Source organism: Strongylocentrotus purpuratus, unplaced genomic scaffold, assembly GCF_000002235.5.
Source record: "Strongylocentrotus purpuratus isolate Spur 01 unplaced genomic scaffold, Spur_5.0 spur5_scaffold_17, whole genome shotgun sequence".
Lineage (NCBI taxonomy): Eukaryota > Metazoa > Echinodermata > Echinoidea > Camarodonta > Strongylocentrotidae > Strongylocentrotus > Strongylocentrotus purpuratus.
The window spans coordinates 12,494,605-12,514,290 of record NW_022145602.1 but is presented as its reverse complement, the minus strand read 5'-3'; the positions used below and the strand labels follow the sequence as shown (position 1 = coordinate 12,514,290).

The 19,686-nt window shown below is 39.6% G+C and overlaps 1 protein-coding gene across 1 annotated transcript in view; it reads left to right on the top strand.

The window, feature by feature from the left end:
• LOC100889066 overlaps window positions 1–19,686 on the top strand; it is a 172,693-nt gene that overhangs the window by 88,301 nt on the left and 64,706 nt on the right. The window contains exons 43-57 of the mRNA XM_030988179.1: window positions 1,405–1,659; window positions 3,054–3,332; window positions 4,141–4,380; window positions 5,725–6,018; window positions 6,466–6,726; window positions 7,121–7,411; window positions 7,880–8,104; window positions 8,728–9,057; window positions 10,887–11,135; window positions 12,098–12,391; window positions 13,120–13,395; window positions 15,254–15,547; window positions 16,940–17,197; window positions 17,650–17,931; window positions 19,075–19,188. Coding sequence (XP_030844039.1) covers window positions 1,405–1,659; window positions 3,054–3,332; window positions 4,141–4,380; window positions 5,725–6,018; window positions 6,466–6,726; window positions 7,121–7,411; window positions 7,880–8,104; window positions 8,728–9,057; window positions 10,887–11,135; window positions 12,098–12,391; window positions 13,120–13,395; window positions 15,254–15,547; window positions 16,940–17,197; window positions 17,650–17,931; window positions 19,075–19,188 — 3,942 coding nt within the window. The remainder of the gene's footprint in view (window positions 1–1,404; window positions 1,660–3,053; window positions 3,333–4,140; window positions 4,381–5,724; window positions 6,019–6,465; window positions 6,727–7,120; window positions 7,412–7,879; window positions 8,105–8,727; window positions 9,058–10,886; window positions 11,136–12,097; window positions 12,392–13,119; window positions 13,396–15,253; window positions 15,548–16,939; window positions 17,198–17,649; window positions 17,932–19,074; window positions 19,189–19,686) is intronic.

The window sequence follows — 19,686 nt, the reverse complement described above, 5'->3', positions numbered from 1 at the left end:
GTCTCAAATTTTTTTTGCATACGTTTCAGGTCATTTTAAGCATTTTATAAAAAAATCGCGCGCGCGCAACACCATTACACAACATGGGATCGCCATTTTTTTTTCTTTCATGATATTTCTCATATTTTTTCGAGGAATTTGATACCATGTTTATCTCTTTATGACCATTAATAACAAGATGAGCGTCAATTCAAGATATATGTCCGTGCGCGCGAGCTCTTTTATTACATAGCATATATGGGCAAAAACATGCCTATGCAAAATCCATTATAGCTCTTTGGAATGAACCGTGACCTTCAATGTTTTTTCATATTTAGATAGTATGAGTCGGAGATATGATTCCATGTCTCATTTGGCCATTAAGTGTATCCTGACATCATCATAATGGCCTTGGAACTCAAAATACGAATTTGCATATAATGACGTCAGCATATTTATGTAACATTGATTGTATCTCTGTAAATATTGATCGATTTTCTTCCAAATTTCGATATGATGTAGCTAAGACAATTCTCTACAAGCGCAGTCATCACCATTTTTCATTTTGATCACTTCATCATAGTGAAAATTACGATTAAAGGGCACATATCAGAAATTTCTTACGTTGCGTGTTATGCCTATGGAAGGTGAATTTCGTTTACATCATTACATCAATGACATTGTTTTTTAGCAGTATCTCGCTTATTTTTGCTAAATTTTGTCTCAAATTTTAGTTGACCAGCCCACCTATACTTGTTCCAAACAAGTATTATGTCTAGTTTTTCTTAATTCTCGCCACTGTTTTGTTAGCAAGATAACTTGAAATTGTCTTAATCAAATAACTTGAAATTTGGCACACATATGTATAGGCATATAGAGAAATCACAATAACGTTTTCAACCTTGACCTTGACTGATGACGTCATCTAGGTGCCATTTTGTGAAATTTTCTGAAAATCAACTCATGATCATATCTTCATAACCAAAAATAATTTCTCATTCATATTTATCATGATCAAGGTCAATATCAGTTTGGTCAATTTCAGGTCAAAAAACGCGCGCATGCGCGTACGTCCGCGCGTCAGTGCGCGCGCAAAAAATTTAAATGCTCAAAATCGTCTCAAATTTATTGTGCATTCGTTTCAGGTCATTTTGTTATTTTGCATGTGTTATTGAGTGTAGTATCAAGCTTCTTCACATGGGCTGATCTGTTCCAAACTGGGCAAGCATATTCTGCGGATGACATGCAGAGGGGATCTAGCTGCAGATTGTACAGTTTTGGGGTCAGCACCATTATATTTAAACCTCGGTCTGCGGCCTAATGAAATCTTCCAGGAAATTCTGAATTTGTTGGTTCATATATTTTGTTATATTGAATGCCTGAGCATGCATATTTATATCATGTGTTCCATCCATGCACCCACAGACCCAAGGGAACCTGGGACTATTGACGTGGAAGAGTTGACCTCGACATCCATCTCAATCACGTGGACCGAGATTGCAGGAATCACCGACTATATTGTCAACCTCACCCTGGCCAGCAACAACACTGAGCTGTTCTCGGGAGTCATCAGAAGTTCCCTCAAGGCCAGCTTCTCAGGACTGATGCCGGGAGAGGAGTACATCATCAAAATTGGGTTACAGTGCGCCGGAGAAGTTCTCTCTCTTCGACAGTATACATGTAAGTCGGTAGTCGAAGCTCATGTACAATGAGCATGCATGTTTGGTATCAAAATAGAAACTGGATCAATTTTGTTTTAATTTGATGACTGTCTCATGTAATTCTCCTTGTATCAAAGCATACATGTGTATATACAAGATGATTTGGTATTCTATCTATGATATCAGGTGAATTGTAGTGGAATATCTACAAGGAATGGATAGATAATAGCTATATACACACCCTTACGATAGGACCCTTCCTCCCAAAGGTTCCTGGCATATCAATCCGAGCACTTCACTTAGAGACAGTGTGTGTGTTGACTGTAGCATATATACACACAATCCTCATAGGCTTTGCATGCGAGTAGTGCAGGATAATGTTGTGAGAATTTACATTCAAAGATGTTATTATTATTTTTTATTTTTCTATTTCACTTGAGGTGGAAACAAATTCACAGCAGCTTAGCTAGTATCTTGCTATTTATCATCTAAAATCAAAGAAATTTGACAATAGTTTTACGAGGGCTTTAATACCAAAATTAATTAACCCTTTTACCATATCAATGCACACAGGGCGTTGTTCCCTGTCTGCCAATTATGCCACACACAGAGATATAAATGTGTGTTGCATGGTATTATGACACGAATGACATTTGTACGAGGATTCCTTATAGTTCACTATTCTAGTTAAAGCATTAAACATTACATGTGTACCTTTGATACTCTGTACATGTACACCTTCATCTGTAAGACGAAAGTGACATCTATCACTCCTATTATTGTCGGTTCTTGTATACCATTCATGTCTGTCAGACTTGACATTCTTGGTGCTCCAATTATCTTCCATGTCTAGAGAGGTATTGTGGTCTAGTGGATAAGTCTCTGTACTGTGAACCACCAGGTCCAAGGTTCGAATCCCTGCCGCTGCACTATATCATCCTTTGGCAAGATATTATTCCACATTTGCCACACTTGACCAAGATGTAGAAAGTGGATACCTGGTAGGATTTGATCCATGAATAGAATGAGCACCGCGGGTGCTGGAGCTAAGCCAGGGTAATGATATCAAAGTCCTTTGGAAGCACGTAATATCATGTGACACAAGAATAATAGTTGTTGTTATTATCATTATCATTAGTATTTTCATCGTTAGTGTAGGCCTCGGGAACTCCCTCCCTCCTGTTCTTCGCGACACCAACAAGCTAGAAAGATTTGAAGTCAGGCCTCAAAACCAATTTTTTTTTTTTTTTAATTTTTTTATTCAAGCAAATGCGTAGTCCATGACTATTGGAAGAGCGGGTGCCTTTGAATGTTTGAAACAGATAAATGGCACCATACAAGTGCTGTAGATCATCATCATCAATATTATTATTATTATTATTGTTTTTATTATTATTATATTATCTTTTACAGTACCTCTTGAGCCGGTGTGCGCCGTCTTTACTTGGGTCACCGAAGACTCTGTCACCCTGCAGTGGTCTCGTCCTGAAAGCCAGCTCTTCGGTTACGAGATCATGTATGACGACGGCAGTGGTCCATACAGTCCTATCAATGTGTTCGACAGGAACTCTTTGCAGTTGGAGAGAACAATCATGGGTTTGATGGACGGACCAGGTGTTGAGGTGAACATCACCACGCTCGCTGGTGCAGGAATGACCCAGACCAGAAGCAACCCCGTCAAGATCAGTCCAAGTGAGTAACTACTATGTTAGCTTTAATTAGCCTAACCACAATACATCTCTTCTCTTATCAACCTTCACAAGCCCAAACTAAACGATAACGGGGGAGTGATAATCTCTGCAGCTCCCTGTTGGGGAACAGACTTCCAAAATCAGTGAAAAAATTGTAAAACTGTAGATCACTTTCAGAGAAAAACACATCTAATAATAATGATTATATTTTGGGTTTTTGTATAGCGCATATCACATTTTAAGGTCTCTATGTACTCCCAAAGAGCTATGGAAATTATTACCTAGGGTTTAGCATGGCTGCCATTAAGGTGCTCTAGCATTTCATTAGAATTAATTCCTGCCAGGGACCCATGTAACCCACCTGGGACAAGTGTGGCAAATGTGGATTAATGTTCTGGTAAAGGGCACTAGTGCCGCGGCAGGACTTGTGATCCACAGTCCGGTAACATATCCACTCGATCATGACACCTCTACAGAATGACAAGTGTTTTCCCCTAAGTAACTTTTGTTCTGTTCTATTATAAGGGCCATGAGCACCATCTGGACGGATTTGTTGGGCATTGTAAGTGTCTGCATTACTATTATTATTATGCAGCCTTGAAGCATAGATGGGAACAAAAAAAGATAATCAATTAAAATATTTATCACAAACCGCAGACCTTGCAAAACTTGCTGAAGATCGGAAAACTTGGAGAAGGGCAATAAGGGAAATAAATCATCCAAGCAAACGTGTCATGGCCCTTTTTGTTCTCCTCAAGATTACTTCTTCTACTGTCTTCACATTCCAATATATTTCTGAAATATACTAGGTTCCCTTGGCAGTGCCTTCAACATTACAACGGTGACATCAACCAGCATCGCGTTTGGATGGTATGACCTTCCAGACGCATCCGAGTATGATGTCTGCATTCAGCAGATTATGGGGAATGCCACTTGCCGTAACGTGACTGAGAAGACGACGGAATTTAGTGACCTTTTCCCTGGTGCAGCCTACACATTTTCACTAGGGTGGGAGTCTGCGTGTGGAGTAACCCTCACCTTCAACACTGGTAATTGTAATGGTCTTGTTTCTGTTATCACAGTGCTGTCTCTCTTGTGCAAGATAAGAAAATTAGGAACCTTTACCCCTTTCATAGTGGCCTGATTTCCATTGGATGCATCGGGACGCATCCGAGGAAACGGCCACTGTGAAAGGGGTAGAGGAGAAATATCCGGGCAATTTAGCTTATAAATTTCTCCTGCACAAGAGCAGGAGAAATTCTCTTTCTATCAGTGCGACTTCGATGAAACGCATTCGATGGAGAAAAAACACAGGGGAATAGGTCGAACGTCATTATCTTGTTCCGGGTACTGTAGTGTACGCTCGCTTTTTTTGGAACCCAGCTGTGTTGGTTACATTTTGCTGCAATTATTTGCGGTGCTGAATAGCCACAACGTCCATGCTCGAGATCGGCAAAACTGCTGCCTCCTGCGTAATTTAGCTTCATACTCATTTGGCAGCCAGATGAATTGCATTAAAAAAATGCTTGTTTGGACTGTAATGTCCGAAATAAAGGAAATAGAAGCAGCCACCGTAGATCAATGGTTGTGTTCCACCAGCGCAAGATGATCTAGCTCTTGTAAATGTAATTGATGGCCGAAATCGCTGAGCTGCATTGAGCTATAGCGCTAGCTAGCTGCCCTGCCAATCAAATCCAAAGTCAAAGCGCATGCCCAGCTACCAAGCGATTGCGCAATTATTCTTCACTTCAGGTCGAGGTTCGTCCAAGCGAGTCAATTCTTCGGCAGTATGAATGGCATAAGCATGCAGGCGTCGGTTTCACCTTTGTTTACATAAGGCAAATTATATCAGTGTTTTTCATCTGTTTTATAGAGTCAGTATTAAAAGAATATTAGAGAGAGAAAAAGATGATTCAACAAAATCCTGAAATACTTGACCAAGAAGAATGTTTACCCAACAATGTAGTTTATAAATCTTAACGTATATGTTTATTGTTTCATTATTTATTTTAACAAATATATCTGTTTAATAAAGTGTATTTATTTGTTGAGTGCAAGGAGATAATACCTGTCTATCAGTATTACGCATGTCTCACTGCACGTAACCATTGTTAACTTCATGCGCGATCATTGTTTGTTTACATTGTACGCACAAGTACAGCTATGCCAGGTCAATATTATTTGGCTGTATACTGTCCAGTAGTCAGTAGCGTATTTCATGCCTGCAGTTTGATCATATAGAGACTAGAACCTTCATACATGGTAGATAATAACATTTACATAGTGCTTAAAATTAATGTTTTTAAGTGCTATACTAATATTACCCCTATGCCTATTTTATATAAGCAAACAGAAAAGGAACATGTATTCTCTCTCTTCTCGTACCCATCTAGTACCCATAAGTCCTGCCAATCTGTCTTTGGGCAGCATCTCCTCTTGCGCAGGTCAAGTGACGTGGGATATCCCTGAAAGTGAGTACGATTTCTTTGAAGTGACCTACAGTCCAGACCATGGCTTCACCAACTCTCCAGCTCCCATCTACCGCATGGACATCAATGAGAACCAAACAAGGGTTGAATTTTCTTTCATCGGCATTCTGCCGGACACCAATTACAACGTCACAGTGGTCACGGTCGTGGGGGCCCTCGATGTGAGGAGTGAGCCCTCGTACATCTCTTTCAGAACAGGTTAGTGAATTGTCCCTCAGAGAAGACCTAAAGGAAGCCTCACTCTACAAAACAAGTAGAGGTATTCTGAAAAATGAGATGTATTCTTACCCTTAGATGTAAAAAATTCCTTACAAAAGTATACAAGAGATATATAATAAAGATATTCTTGGTATGATGTTATGCCTTTTAGCATGACATGGGCGCAGCCATCTTCTTGAAAATGTGACGCACCATTTGTCTCTCAGAGAAGACTGAAATCTGTTGGTACCCTGATTGCTAACATATAATCATACTCCTGCTTTCTTATCAGTCAGGTAAAACAAACCATCTACCCACCTGTCAGTGCAACATCTAGATCTAACCTTTAGATCTTTATACCCGAGTAGTAAATGCAGTTTGTTTGGAATGCTGTTAATACATGATTTTCCATTATCTTACCTTGTCCTTCTTTTATAAATGTTCTAGAGTCTCCTGCAAATGGCAGTGTAGCAGTTACTGCGCTGTCTGCGGATTCCATTCAGGTCGGATGGGGCAACAACACTCAGGATTATGTTAACATACGATTCAACCTGGACGGCGAGAACCAGACTGTGTGCGAGAACGAATTTATCTGTGCTGTTGGCAACGGCAGCGAGTTTTTTAACATCAATGACCTCCAATCTGGTCGGAAATACCACGTCTTCATTGATCAGGATGGTGTGTGTGGAACCCTTCAGCAGTACACACGTAAGAGATTAGATTAAGACCTGAAATTTTAGTGCATATAAAATGTCAGCGAATTTCTTGAGTTGTTCAGATTTGCAAAAGTTTTGTTTTATTCCCCAAATATTTGAATAAAAACTGGCATAACACAAAATTTTGGAGAGGAATTCTCTAAATTTGCTTGATGATGATAATGATTAGCTGAATTAATATGGCCTCATATTTCTGCTTGCTATGAAAATATCTTATGTTTACAACATGTGAAAGTTACATGTCACAAAAACTATGCATCTATAGAACTTCCTATTCACTTTGTAATTTTGTTTTTAATTCTGCAAGAAACATGTGTCAGTATGATTTGGCAGTGAAGACAGTGCAATGAATGTAACCATGTGTGAACGATATGATTATCCTTCAGGTCCGTTACCACCAGTCAACATAGAGACTGCCGACAGCCAACTTACCTCGCTCTTAATCGCCTGGTCCGACCCAGGCAACGAGACCATGTTTGACCGGTACTACGTCGCCTACGAGAGAGCGGATGAGCTTGGTAACTTCACAGAGGTGGGTTACCTCTATCCCAATGTGACCTCTATCTTCCTGGAAGGACTAACGCCACGCACAGAATACCTATTCAATGTGTCTACGGTCGTGGGCGAGGGAAAAGCCCAGGCTTTCAGCGACGGGGAATTGTATTCTGCATACACTGGTAAGCTGTTGTTCGTTTAATCATGAGAAATTTCTATTAAAGCAATCATGCACCTGTAAACAAAAATTCTGTCACAGATGGGAGATTGTATTCTACATTCATACATGTACAGTTGTACACTGATATATATTTCCATATAATGGTAATTATGAGAAACTACTAAAACATACATGCATCTGTAAATAAACGGCAAGGGAATTTCCCAGGCTTTCAATGATTGGGAATTGTTTTCTGCATACATTAGAATATAATTTGCTACGTTGTTCATTAACATACGTGTCAATCCTTCCTTTTTTTGAGGAATAATTCCTCTTTTCGGGGGATTTCACATTAATGTTATGAGCCATTTCCACGCTATCGGGCGGATATGAGAAATATAAAGATATGAATTATCAAACACGTTGTTATTGTTGCTGAATTAATTCAATAAATCTATGAATCATTAACATCTCATTTAATTTTATCCAGCTGAGGCCAATGGGACAGTTACAGTCTTTGAATATGACACGACCAGCATCATGTTTACCTGGCCGAACATGACCTCTGACCTCAACGTTAGCATCTCCATCATACCCAACGATGGCGCCCTTGACTTGAACATCGGTAACAGAAGCGCTCAGGTTACTGGCCTTGTTCCTGGGAGACTCTATAATATCAGCGTCCTACCATTTGAAACCATCTTTCAAAGAACAAGTAAGGAAGCTCTCTGCTACAATCCAATTTCAATTTGCAACAGCATTTTATATGAACATGCAAAGAATCGTAGTGAGGTCAGTACAAATCGTTGTCGCAAATCTACAGAATTTACCTTTCTTAATAGTTCATCAATGAAGGAAAAAGTATTATCTAAAGATCATGATTGAGAGACCAATGGTGAGAGCAACCAGTGGCATGAATGGCCTGCCATAGTTCAGTCCAACTTAAAGTCGATCTTAGTCTTTGTGAAACACTCCCCAGGACAGGCAATACAGCATTTTTGCAGTGATGCCTTACATATACATATACATGTCTATTCAGGATAGAATTATTTAACTTTCTTTCTGCCACACAAATAATCTCCCTGTGCCACAATGTATTCATCATTCGATATATATACCAAAAGCTTCAAAATTGTTTGACTGTTTTCAGGCAAGCTTATTGGTATTAATAGGGTTGTCATGGAGCTAGTCAAGACCTGAATTGGATAATTTTGCATAGCTGATGTGTTGCACAATATAAGTTCATAATCGGGGCAGCGCCAGGAGCGTCACAATGTGACAGACATGTGCGCTATATAAGAAGCCACCATCATTATATCATTGTATCTTTGTTCGCAGAGCCTCTTCCTCCATACAACGTCTCGATCTGTCCAGATGTCGGCGAGACCTTCTTCTCGTTCTGCGTGAGGCTCACTCCACCAACAGGCGACTACAATGCCTTCTACGTACTCACCATGGACGACTTCCAGGCAGTACAGGAGCGAAGAAAGAGGTCCCTGCAAGAATTTGGCTTTGATTTGGCGAAAAGATTGGGAGGAAACGAACTTGAGACTGTCCTTGATGATTTGGTGCCAGACACAGGTTACACTGTGCAGGCTGTGACCGTTAGCGGTGCAGGAAGTATGAATGAGGAATGTAGCGCACCGGTTGAAACTATCGGCAGAACTTGTAAGTAAAATTTTGGTTTGGTTTGGTAAAGAATGCATATACATAATTTGGCACATGTACACTGTTGCACATAAAGTTGTAATGATCTTTTCTTACCTCTCTTCATAGAATAACTGTGACAATATGATTGATCTTGATAGATATATACAGTATTCTCATAACTTTATTGATCTTTCTAAAAGAGTCACAGGGATTGATCAATAAAGTTTCGAGAAGACATAAACTTGATCTATTAACAAGAATGTTTACGTGAAAAAGAGGTGAGCAAAAACATGTTCCAACCTCATTAGGAACAGTGTACATGTGTGTCTATGAATTGGCTATGGGCTATATACAGAAAAATTTATGCAAAAAATAGGGAAAATGATGTTAAGTGTCACAATAAATTGTATGAAATCAACATTAAAAAAACTTCACCCTGCATTCTATGGGCGACAAGATAATGAGTACCGGTATGAAGAAAATAAAGAATAACAGAAAACATCAGGCAAGGAACCCAAATCGCATTAATATGCAAGCGTGTAAGGTTCAGTCGATTAGCGATCTCACTAGTTGCTCTTATATGCTTTGAAAGTCTATTTAAACTAGCAATATCCCTTTATGAGAATAGTAATATTTGACATTCATATTTTTTAATGAAGTCCAGCCACAGGGACCCAGAACATACAGAACAAAATAGCGATTATTACACTCGGTAAGAAATATGATGTACATAAAATGTGAGCTGTGACCTATTTTTCTTGACTTTCCTTGTGGTGATGGGAGCGACTGAACTCCTCTTCATTAGGGACAACATTTAGAGTATTGGGGGAACTGTGTTAGGAATGAGATGAAATGTATGTTTTGAGTTTGAGTTTGAGTGTGAAGTTTTATTGCCCAAACAAAAAGTAGATCAATATAACAATCAAAAGTGATTTTTTAACATTGAAAGGAATAATGGGGCCAGGAAATACCATTATATGCTATTAAATCTGCTACCACTAACACACAACAGTATCACAACAATGAATGAGAATGTAATGAATAAATATGAATAACTTTTGAATACATACTTAAGCTACAAACTATTTTTCATCTAGGCTAAAATATGTCCTGTGATTAAATACACAGCTTTGATTTTCTACACTAAATAACAAGATAAAGAATTATATAACATAATATTTACAAAAAGGCAACTTATGTATTCCTGTTGCCGCTTGGGCTAAGCAGCAAGCTTTAGGATTGCTTATAACAACTGAAGTGGAGGTGTTGAGGGAGAGGGATTCATTCACTTAACTCAATCCCAGGGTTGAGGGTTCAAATCCCAACCTGGCACTAATTAAACATTCTTTGGCAAAACATTAATTGACCTCTACCACTCTCCACCTACCTGTAGCTGTAAATGGGAACCTGTCAATTAATAGGGTATTAGTTATTTCAGGCCCCTCTGTAAGAACAGGGCCCTGTTTCATAATTTTTTTAATGAAATATATTTTTACTGAAATCCTTGCTTTTGATTGACTCTGGGCAAATTTGTCATAGATCTGTGGCAGTGGTTATTGATAACAAGTTTTATGAAACAGAACCCAGCATTGACGCTGATGAGCCTTCCCTGGGTTAAAAAAAGTTTATTGTAATTATTATTACTACAGGGATGGCGAGTTATTTTCAGGCCATAGTTTAGGCTTTTTTGTGTACAACATAGCTCACGCTAGGTGATTTTCAGGCCCTAGCTCTGACCAATTCTAACTGGCATCCCTGTTACTACTATTTATTATTAGGAAGTACCATTAACAATGTACATGTGTGTATTAGATATGAACAGTAGCCTATTTTCTTGACTTTCCTAGTGATGATAGGAGAGACTGAACTTGTCTTCACGATGGTCAACTCAACAGCGTTTAGAGTATGGTGGAACCGCGATCGCAATTTCACCGGGAATTACAACATCACGGCCCCGCCCAGTGACCAGCAAATGCTGATGTCACATGACTCGATACCATTCGCTGACTTTGAGGGCGTGCTTTCCTCGACAGTTTACAATGTCTTGGTTGAGACCGGCCCGTCTGGTCCTGTAGCAGCGGGAAGTGTGAGAACTGGTAAGTTTACACATTTACAACTTATGGTGATTCCACATTTGCTCCGGCAACAATTGTTCCAGGGTATATTCTGTCAAAAGTATAGGGTCAGGGTTAGATTGCAATTGGCTTTTAGGTTAGGATTAGGGTTCAGATTACGTGTATATAGTTTTGGATCCGGGGAATCAAGTAAGGAATTCATTTAGTGTACAAAACTACCACAGAGCAATTATCGCAGGAGCATGTGTTGCACAATCACAGCTTACTTCTGAGATCATCAGGACATACATGTACATGTACGTTGTATGGCTAAAGTGCCATGTCTGCGCAGAAATACATGTAGTGCTCCCCTTCATATGCTTCTAATCGGCAGTAGCATACTGGGAAAGATGTCATTTAATAAAAGTACTCTGTTGCGTCTACCATTTATTTCTAGGAGACGAAATTGTTCAGTCGGTAAAGCATCAACCAAGGTGGATGACTGAAGTTTGTGTTGTGTGTTAATGTGCCCCTCCCCTATATCATAAATGCAGGCTATGACTTGGAAACACTCTCTCCCGTGGAGAGGATGTTGAATGGAGACCCTGTAGAAGAGAGTCACTACCTCTGCATGTTAAGAACCCACTGCACTATTCGTCTAAGAGTTTTTGCACTGTCTAAATGACTCGGCCCCCTTTTCTTATGAAATGAACGTCATTTTTGCTTGAAATGTTATGGGATATTTGGTAAGCGTACTGACTAGCATGCAAGGAATAATAGGATATCCAGCATACGAAGAATACATGTGTCATAGAAAATTATTGTCAGTTTCAAGTGAAATTTGTTGCCGTTCATTCCAGTCTCCTTAGATCAAGATAGTTATGTAAAGTTCCTCAATTAAAATTAAATAAATTAAATTAAATGAAGTGCAGACGTATTGTATAGCTGCCCTTTGCATGTTCGTCTGTGCAATTTTTTGATTAACTTTTCATATTCTTTCGCAGATCCTGATTTGGTCAGTAATGTCTTCCTGACATCTCTCGACGAGATCACACTCATTGCATCTTGGGACCCACCCGACGTTGTCACAAGCTCCAATGAGATTCTGCTTACACTCTCAACAAACAGCACGGAGGTGCGATCTGTCAATGTTTCAGGAAATGTCACTGAATTTGTTTTCAAGTGTCTTGAGCCAGAAACGGAATACACAGTAGAACTCGTCTCCCTGCTGCAGGAGAGCGGATCGTTTGAAAAACAATACGCAACCGAAACACCACCAACTGCCACAAATTCAACAGGTACATGTATATTCTTGAAAGAAATCATTCAGGTTTTGCCATGTGTTTAGGAATGAGTTTTCACCCTATATATGCATAATAATAATAATAATATTCTGTGTTAATATAGCGCTCAATACATCGATCAACGAAGTGCCCAACACACAAGCATATGTATACATGTATGGAAATGCGCTGCAATTTTGATAACTGTATTATTCACAGAGCATGCATAGTGGAATAGCAAAGATTACAATTTGGTTACAGTCAGCCATGATGCAGGATGCAAGTCAAGAGATCTGCAAACCAAAAGATGTTGTAGTGGCCCAGGCACTGCAATGACATGTATGCTTAAGCAAGGTATTTTATCCAAGTTGCTCCTCTCCACCCAGGTGTTAAATGGGTACCTGGTAGGATGGGAATGTCAATGTGATTGGAATAGCATGTGCGCACCCGTAAAAAGGCAAGTAGCTGGAATGCTTCCCTGGGAGTGAAGAATGTGCACTGTAATATGCAGAATAGTAATTAAATCCAGTCACCAGGGTAATGATAATACTGTACCCGCTTTTGTCAGGTAATATTGAATCCTATATGAAATCAAAATAGGACCTGTCTATAACTTGTCCAACATTATGGCATATCTTGTCCGATAATTCCTTGTATTGACCGTAAGGCCTTTTAATATTTGTATAAATGTTATGTCTTGATTGATGAACGGTGATGCTACTTTTCTTGTGATTGATTTTCAGTGGGCCTGCGTCCAGCTAACGAGTCTACACCGGTTGTTGACTCTTTAACTTCCACCAGCATTGCTGTTCGTTGGGGGCGCCTGGGCCAAGCCGGCTACAGCGTCTGCCTGGTCGAGTACTGCCGCCAGCGCCTGGATGACCCTGTGTGCCTCACTAATAACTCTGACTTGTGCAGCATTGAGGGAGAGTTTGATTCTCTAGACCCAGGGCAGCTCTATATTGTCTCCTACATGGACCCCTATGGAGTGTCTATGGAACTGGAGAAAGTGAGAACAAGTGAGTGACAGTAGCATGCACTTTTTTCACCTTATACATGTACAGTCAACCTGCATGTGTATAGAAAGACCACATTTTTCATTTCCCTTGAAAATCGGTTCCAATTGAAACCCATACTTAAGGAACCTGTACATATAAAACCACCTGACTATAATTAGGACCACTTTTCTTGTCTCCTTTTAGCAGCCTTTGTTATGCGGTTTCACTTTACAAGTTTATATAAGATTGAACAAGTGAGTGGCAGTAGCTTGCACTTTTTGTCACCTTATACAGTACAGTCAAACCTGCTGTAGTGACCACCTGTATAGAAAGACCACACTTTTCATTTCCCTTGAAAATCGGTTCCCATTGAAACCTGTAGTAAAGGAACATATAAAAACCACCTGCCTATAAGGACCACTTTTCTTGTCTCCATTGAGCAGCCTTTGTTATGCGGTTTCACTTTACAAGGTTAAATAGATTGGACACACCAATTAGATTTTAGATTCAGACACTGACATATCAAAGAAAAGAGGAATTCGGTACTTTCTGAATTCTCGAATGGTGCAATAGGTTACATTCTAGATTGCATATCAGTTTAGTTTCTGTTATGTCACATGAAAAAACAAAAACAATACATTAACAAAACATAGCATATTTACAATATTGATATTCGTGAACAATAAAGACATCTACATGTATATAGCATAAGTTTGTATGGCATTTACACTAAATAATTTCGAAATTACATGTGAAAAAAGGAACTTACTAAAAAGGATATAGCTTGTAGAATTGCTCCACTTCACTTTCCTGCATATAGTAATAATGAAATAGTCTTCATCATTATATTTCTGGGAGTATTAACGTCTGTGTACCTATGTCTGAGACAGTTTTTTTTAGCTGTAACAATGTGAACGGATAGATCTAATAACCGAATTCTTAATTTTGATCCTGGACCCTTACATGTATAGTCAGGCCTGAAAGACTACATACACCTGGTAGAAAGAAAAAAAAACACTATCACAACTCAATCATTCCTTCCTACTTTGTACCTCGGGAAGACAGGCAAGTTTGGCCTCCTTTTAATGTGTATAGTCACCTGTAATTGCTCCGAGACATTTATATAATGTGACTCCTGATAGGAATAAATGTAATGAGTAAAACATTTTTCTTCCAGTTGCATGCATGTGAACTGTTCAGGCCCGACTGTATACGTAACGTGAGCCCTATCCTTTATCCTAGAACCTAAACCTAAAACCCTGCTGCAACTAGCAACCTAACCTTATACCTTTGACAGAATGAAGTTTGGAGCAATTGTCGCAGGAGCAAGTCTCGGTTCACCCTAAAGTAACCTTGTACTTCTCCACAGGTTTTCCTATGAGACTTTCTTCAATAGGTGTTGTGTGGATTACCTGAGAGAGTACCAGGGTAGATTATACATGACAATTAGGGAGAAGAGAAATTTTTGGAATATTTCATTTTCATCTTAGAAACCAAAGAATCGTAGTAGCATATTTTTAACACCCTCTAAGTGTAGTCTTCTAGCAAATGTAAGTAAATTCCTGCTTACAGTGATTTCAGTGTTCCTTTTTAATTCACTATTGCAGCAGTGGGTGAATGTTCCGCAGTCTCTACTGCACCTAATGTACATGTATATGTAGTACATTTGCGTGTGTCGTGCATGTGCATGTATATGTACTAACTTGTGTGTAAAGAAGTTTTTTGTGTTGATGATATTTATTTCAATTTCTATTTTGCCGTCTCCACGATTGCCTTCGTAAGCTCGATCCTTCCTCTGTAGGTGCTGTGTTTTATTGTGTGTTAACCTGTGTTTTCGTCACAAATGTGAATGTGTACATGTGAATTTGTCTCCACTCAGGGCCTTCACCCCCATCCTCCGTAACCATCACAGCGGTCAGCTCTCGCCTGATCGAGATTCGCTGGACTCCACCGCCAAACATCGCTGAGATGGTCCTTGAGTACTTTGAGACTGAATCTCCCTCCAATACCTGGGAGGCGAGGATAGACAATGATGGAATGTACGACATCCATGGTCTGGATGCGGATACAAGCTATACTGTACGGCTGAGCAGCGTGGGACGAACAGGAGCTGGCGATGGCAGCGATGGCAAGCGTTTGTCAGGAGAGCCCCTGGAGGAAGTCGTCAGGACAAGTAAGTCACAAAAGGCTCGATCAGATACAAAGATGTAACATCAGCAGTTGTTAAAGATAAAGACCAGTAATGGTCATGCGATGGCATTGTGAAAGAAACGTTGTGGAATCGATCAGAAAAGGTTAATCATCTAGCATATAAGTATTGGTGTGTACTGGAATCATCAATATGATAAGAGATTTGGCCCAGTCTTCGTAAAGTTACAAGCACTGTACACAGAAAGATGTACATGGGACTACGCACACGTGCGCGACACGTGCGTTTATCTCTCACACACCAATTGATAAACAAATTTACCAAATATATCAATTAGTAGGCGGTTTCCCGGCAAAATTTGTATCATCATGTATTAGTCAAAACATACTCTTTCACATGATTGGTAATAAGAGCTTCCATTTCATTTTTTGAAATTGGGGCGTTTCCAATACTGGTCTTTACCTTTAATGTGTAAATGAATGGCAAACTTCTTGCAGTCTTACATGTACTCACTGAGCTCTTTGTTATAGGATACAGTAATGTGAAGCTTAGTAGACTTACTTTGATCATCATTGAAAAAGACCATTGCACTTTACAACATCATATTTCAACATCATATGTACAACAATCATAGGTTCATGTATGTATTACATTGGTTTTCACATAGTCATATCCTAATGTATATCATTCGATCTTTGGAATCTAAAATATGAAATTCAAATCCCAGTAAATAAGTTATTGGTGAGTTTTGGCTAGTGCTTCATGTTTTGAGTTCATGAAGCCTTCAGCAGGTAGTTCATACAAGGGCATACTGTGGGTGTTACCAACTTGAAAATTAATGATAATGATATGTCTTATTTACCCAGGGTAGCCTCATCAGGATTACAACTGTCCTCCCTGATGGCCCTGCAATCATATTGGCATTGATCTATATTTGCCACACTCAACCCAGGTGATGTAAATGGGAACCTGGCAGGAATTAATTCCTTGAAATGCTAGAGCTCCGTAATGGCAGCACAGCTAAAGCTGGGGTAATAATATCCAAGTTTGGAAGCGCTTAGAGACTTCATCGTAACTCGCGCTATATCAAAGCTGAGTAATATTATTATTATTATATAATTAGCCTGGCTTTAGCCAAGATACCATGATAAGGCACTCAAGCATTCAAGCAATTTCTTCCTACAGGATACCTGTTGACTACACCTGGGTAAAGAGTGTCAAATGTTGATTATTATCTTGCCAAAGGATATTAGTGCCGCAGCAGGACTTGAACCTCAAACAATGTGATTAACATTCCTGCAATATATCCACTAGACCATGAAACCGCTGGGGTTATTCCTTCAACACTTCCGTAAAAATCCCTAATTGTGATGGTTGTTCTTTTAATACCCCATTTGCCACTTGTATGGATTGCAGGTGCCAGAATCCTGTCAGTCGTCAACACAGCAAATGCTCTTACTTTCTTGTGGGACGAGCAGCCGAACCCTGAGACATTCACAGGCTACTTGATCACATCCGCCAGTATCAATGAGGTCATACCGAAGCAGAGCGAGGAGACTTCGTACCAAAAATCCATATCGAACTTGACTCCCGGGCAACTCTACGAGGTCTCACTTTTCCTCCAGCCCATCACTACTTTCCCAGCGCCTTTGGATCAACTGCAGGTTCGAACAGGTAAAACCAGAGCTTTCCAACACTGTAGATTTATTCGTCCATCTTTATATGCACCCGTATGCATACTATAGTATGTCATTACTTCTGCTGCATTCTATTAACACTTAGCTTGCTTTCTTCGTCTTTCTGCATGGTTACTTCTATACCACATGTGCAACCTTGCACAAGACAATAAGCACCAATTGACGGAAGGCTTCCTTTGTGCAACAGAATGGCTTTGTAAAATCACCCACTTCCAATCTTGATTAGCTCCATGACAACTCATTTAACACTGGTAATGAATTCATCTTGCACAGGAAACGGTCAAAATAATCTTGAAGCCTTTGGCATATGTTAAATACGATATGGCACAGGAAGCTAAGTTGTGTATCATATGAAGAGTTTAAAAAAAAAAAAAAAAAAAAAAAGTGGCAATAATGTGTCCTACTATTTCTTCTTTCTTTACCCTTCAGCTCCAAGTCCTCCAGAGTCTCTTCGTGTTGTAGATGAAACTATCACCACGCTGCGCATTGAATGGGACTCACCTGCAAGCGGTCTATACCGGGGCTTTGAAGTCGACATTTCACCACCAACCGCCCTGCAGGAGCTGCCCAGGATAGTGGGTAGCGACATACGCGGATTTACCTTCGTGGGGCTGATGCATAATTCAGAGTATACTGTTTCTGTCACAACTATCATGGGCGAAGAAGGATTGGAAGAGAGGAGTACAACAGCAGAAAAGACTGTCATGACAGGTAATTTGAGTCCAAGTGCCCGTCTTTTAAAGAGTTGCGATTGATTTGAATCAATCGCAAATCCTTTTATAAATGCAAGCTTGCAGTCTCTTATCTCTTATTTATATAGATGCAATTGATCTCAATTGCTTATAAGTTGTGATTAATTGCAACTCTTTATAAGACAGAGCCTAGATGTCAATAACAAATTCAAGATCAGGGCCCTGTTTCATTAAAATTCTTATCAGTAACTAATTGCTGAAATTCCATGACATCTTTCCTCTCAGCCAATCAAATGCAAGGATTCCAGTAGCTTATAACAGTTATTGTAACTTGTTATTTATAACAAGTTTAATGAAACCTGCTCTTGGGCTCTGTTTCATAAAATTTATTATCAATAACATGTGTAACATTCTGCTTGTAAGTGTCGGCTTGCATGGCGATGTAGATATACAGTATAGGCTTGCTGGTGCACCATGTGAGAGAGAGAGAGAGGATTGAGATCTTTCTTGAGGATGTGTAGTCCTGAAAAGGACTGTTTGTGTAGTCTTGAAAAAGACTGTTGGTTATCTTTCTTAGCTTATATTTCTAAGTAAAATTATAGTGCTTGGAGAGGATGAGTGGCGGGAGTGGCTTGACTTTTCGAACAGGTTGACTATCCGTCGTCAGGAGTGGAGAATATCTGGCGTGCGTGAGCTTAAGTCACCGGGGTGCGGACGTCGGGGAAAAATACATGACCGTGTGGGCTTGAGTCATCAGGGAGTGGACATGGATGGTAGGCTCGTCCGTCTGACTGTCCGTCTGGGCTGGAGTCTCTGGGTTGTGGACTTAGGAGAGTTTCGAATCCATGAGTGGGGTGTGCTGTCGGCGAGACGCTGTGTGTGTCCCCGACGTAGGCGACGTTGTAGTCTGCTACAATGCACAGCAGAAAGATAACCAACATGGTGCACCCGCAAGCCTACTGTATGTGTAACATTACTGCAAAAAATATGCTATCAATCAATCAAATGCAGGGATTTCAGTGCCTTCTTTATACCAGTTATTGTAACTATTTATTTTATAAACAGGGCCCAGTCCTGGTATAGATGTTTTATGTCTTGGTCTTGGTCTTGGTCTTGATCCCAACATGTACATGTATTTTAAAGATTTTGTCCTCATTTTCAGCCCGTGGAGATGGAGATGAAGTGTACCTCCTGTCTGTTTCATCAACTGATGCAGAAATTGGTTGGACCAGCCCACCTCTTACAATGGGATACTTGGATGGTTCACAGATTACAGGTATGGCTAATAAACCAGTTCGTAGAAAGTAGATGGCCCCAAATATCCACAGACAGAGATTGCTCTTTTTGTGGTTTGGCTCAATAACTTTTTATTCAGATCCCTAATAAATGTACAAGATGCATGAAAAGAAAGGGCAAACGTTTTTACACACAATATTTCCACATTTTTGCATGACCGCATAGCATTTGAGGCCAAGAAGTATTTAAAAGAACATGAGCCTTAAAATCCATAAACTGGCAGCACATTGAAAGGCTAAAAATATAAGTGTTTTTTTATAAAATTGCCAATTTAAAACTTTTTAACATAGCTCATAACCATGCATATTGTTTTCTGAGACATGGTATTTTATTTGGACAATGAAGCAATAAAAGCAAAATGAAAATGTTTTGCAAATTTGTTGAAGGAAATGTGATCTATTTAGCCTCATGAAAATCTTTGTCCTGAAAGCTTAAACATTATAAGAGAGGTCACGCTTTCTCCATTTAGAAGATCAAC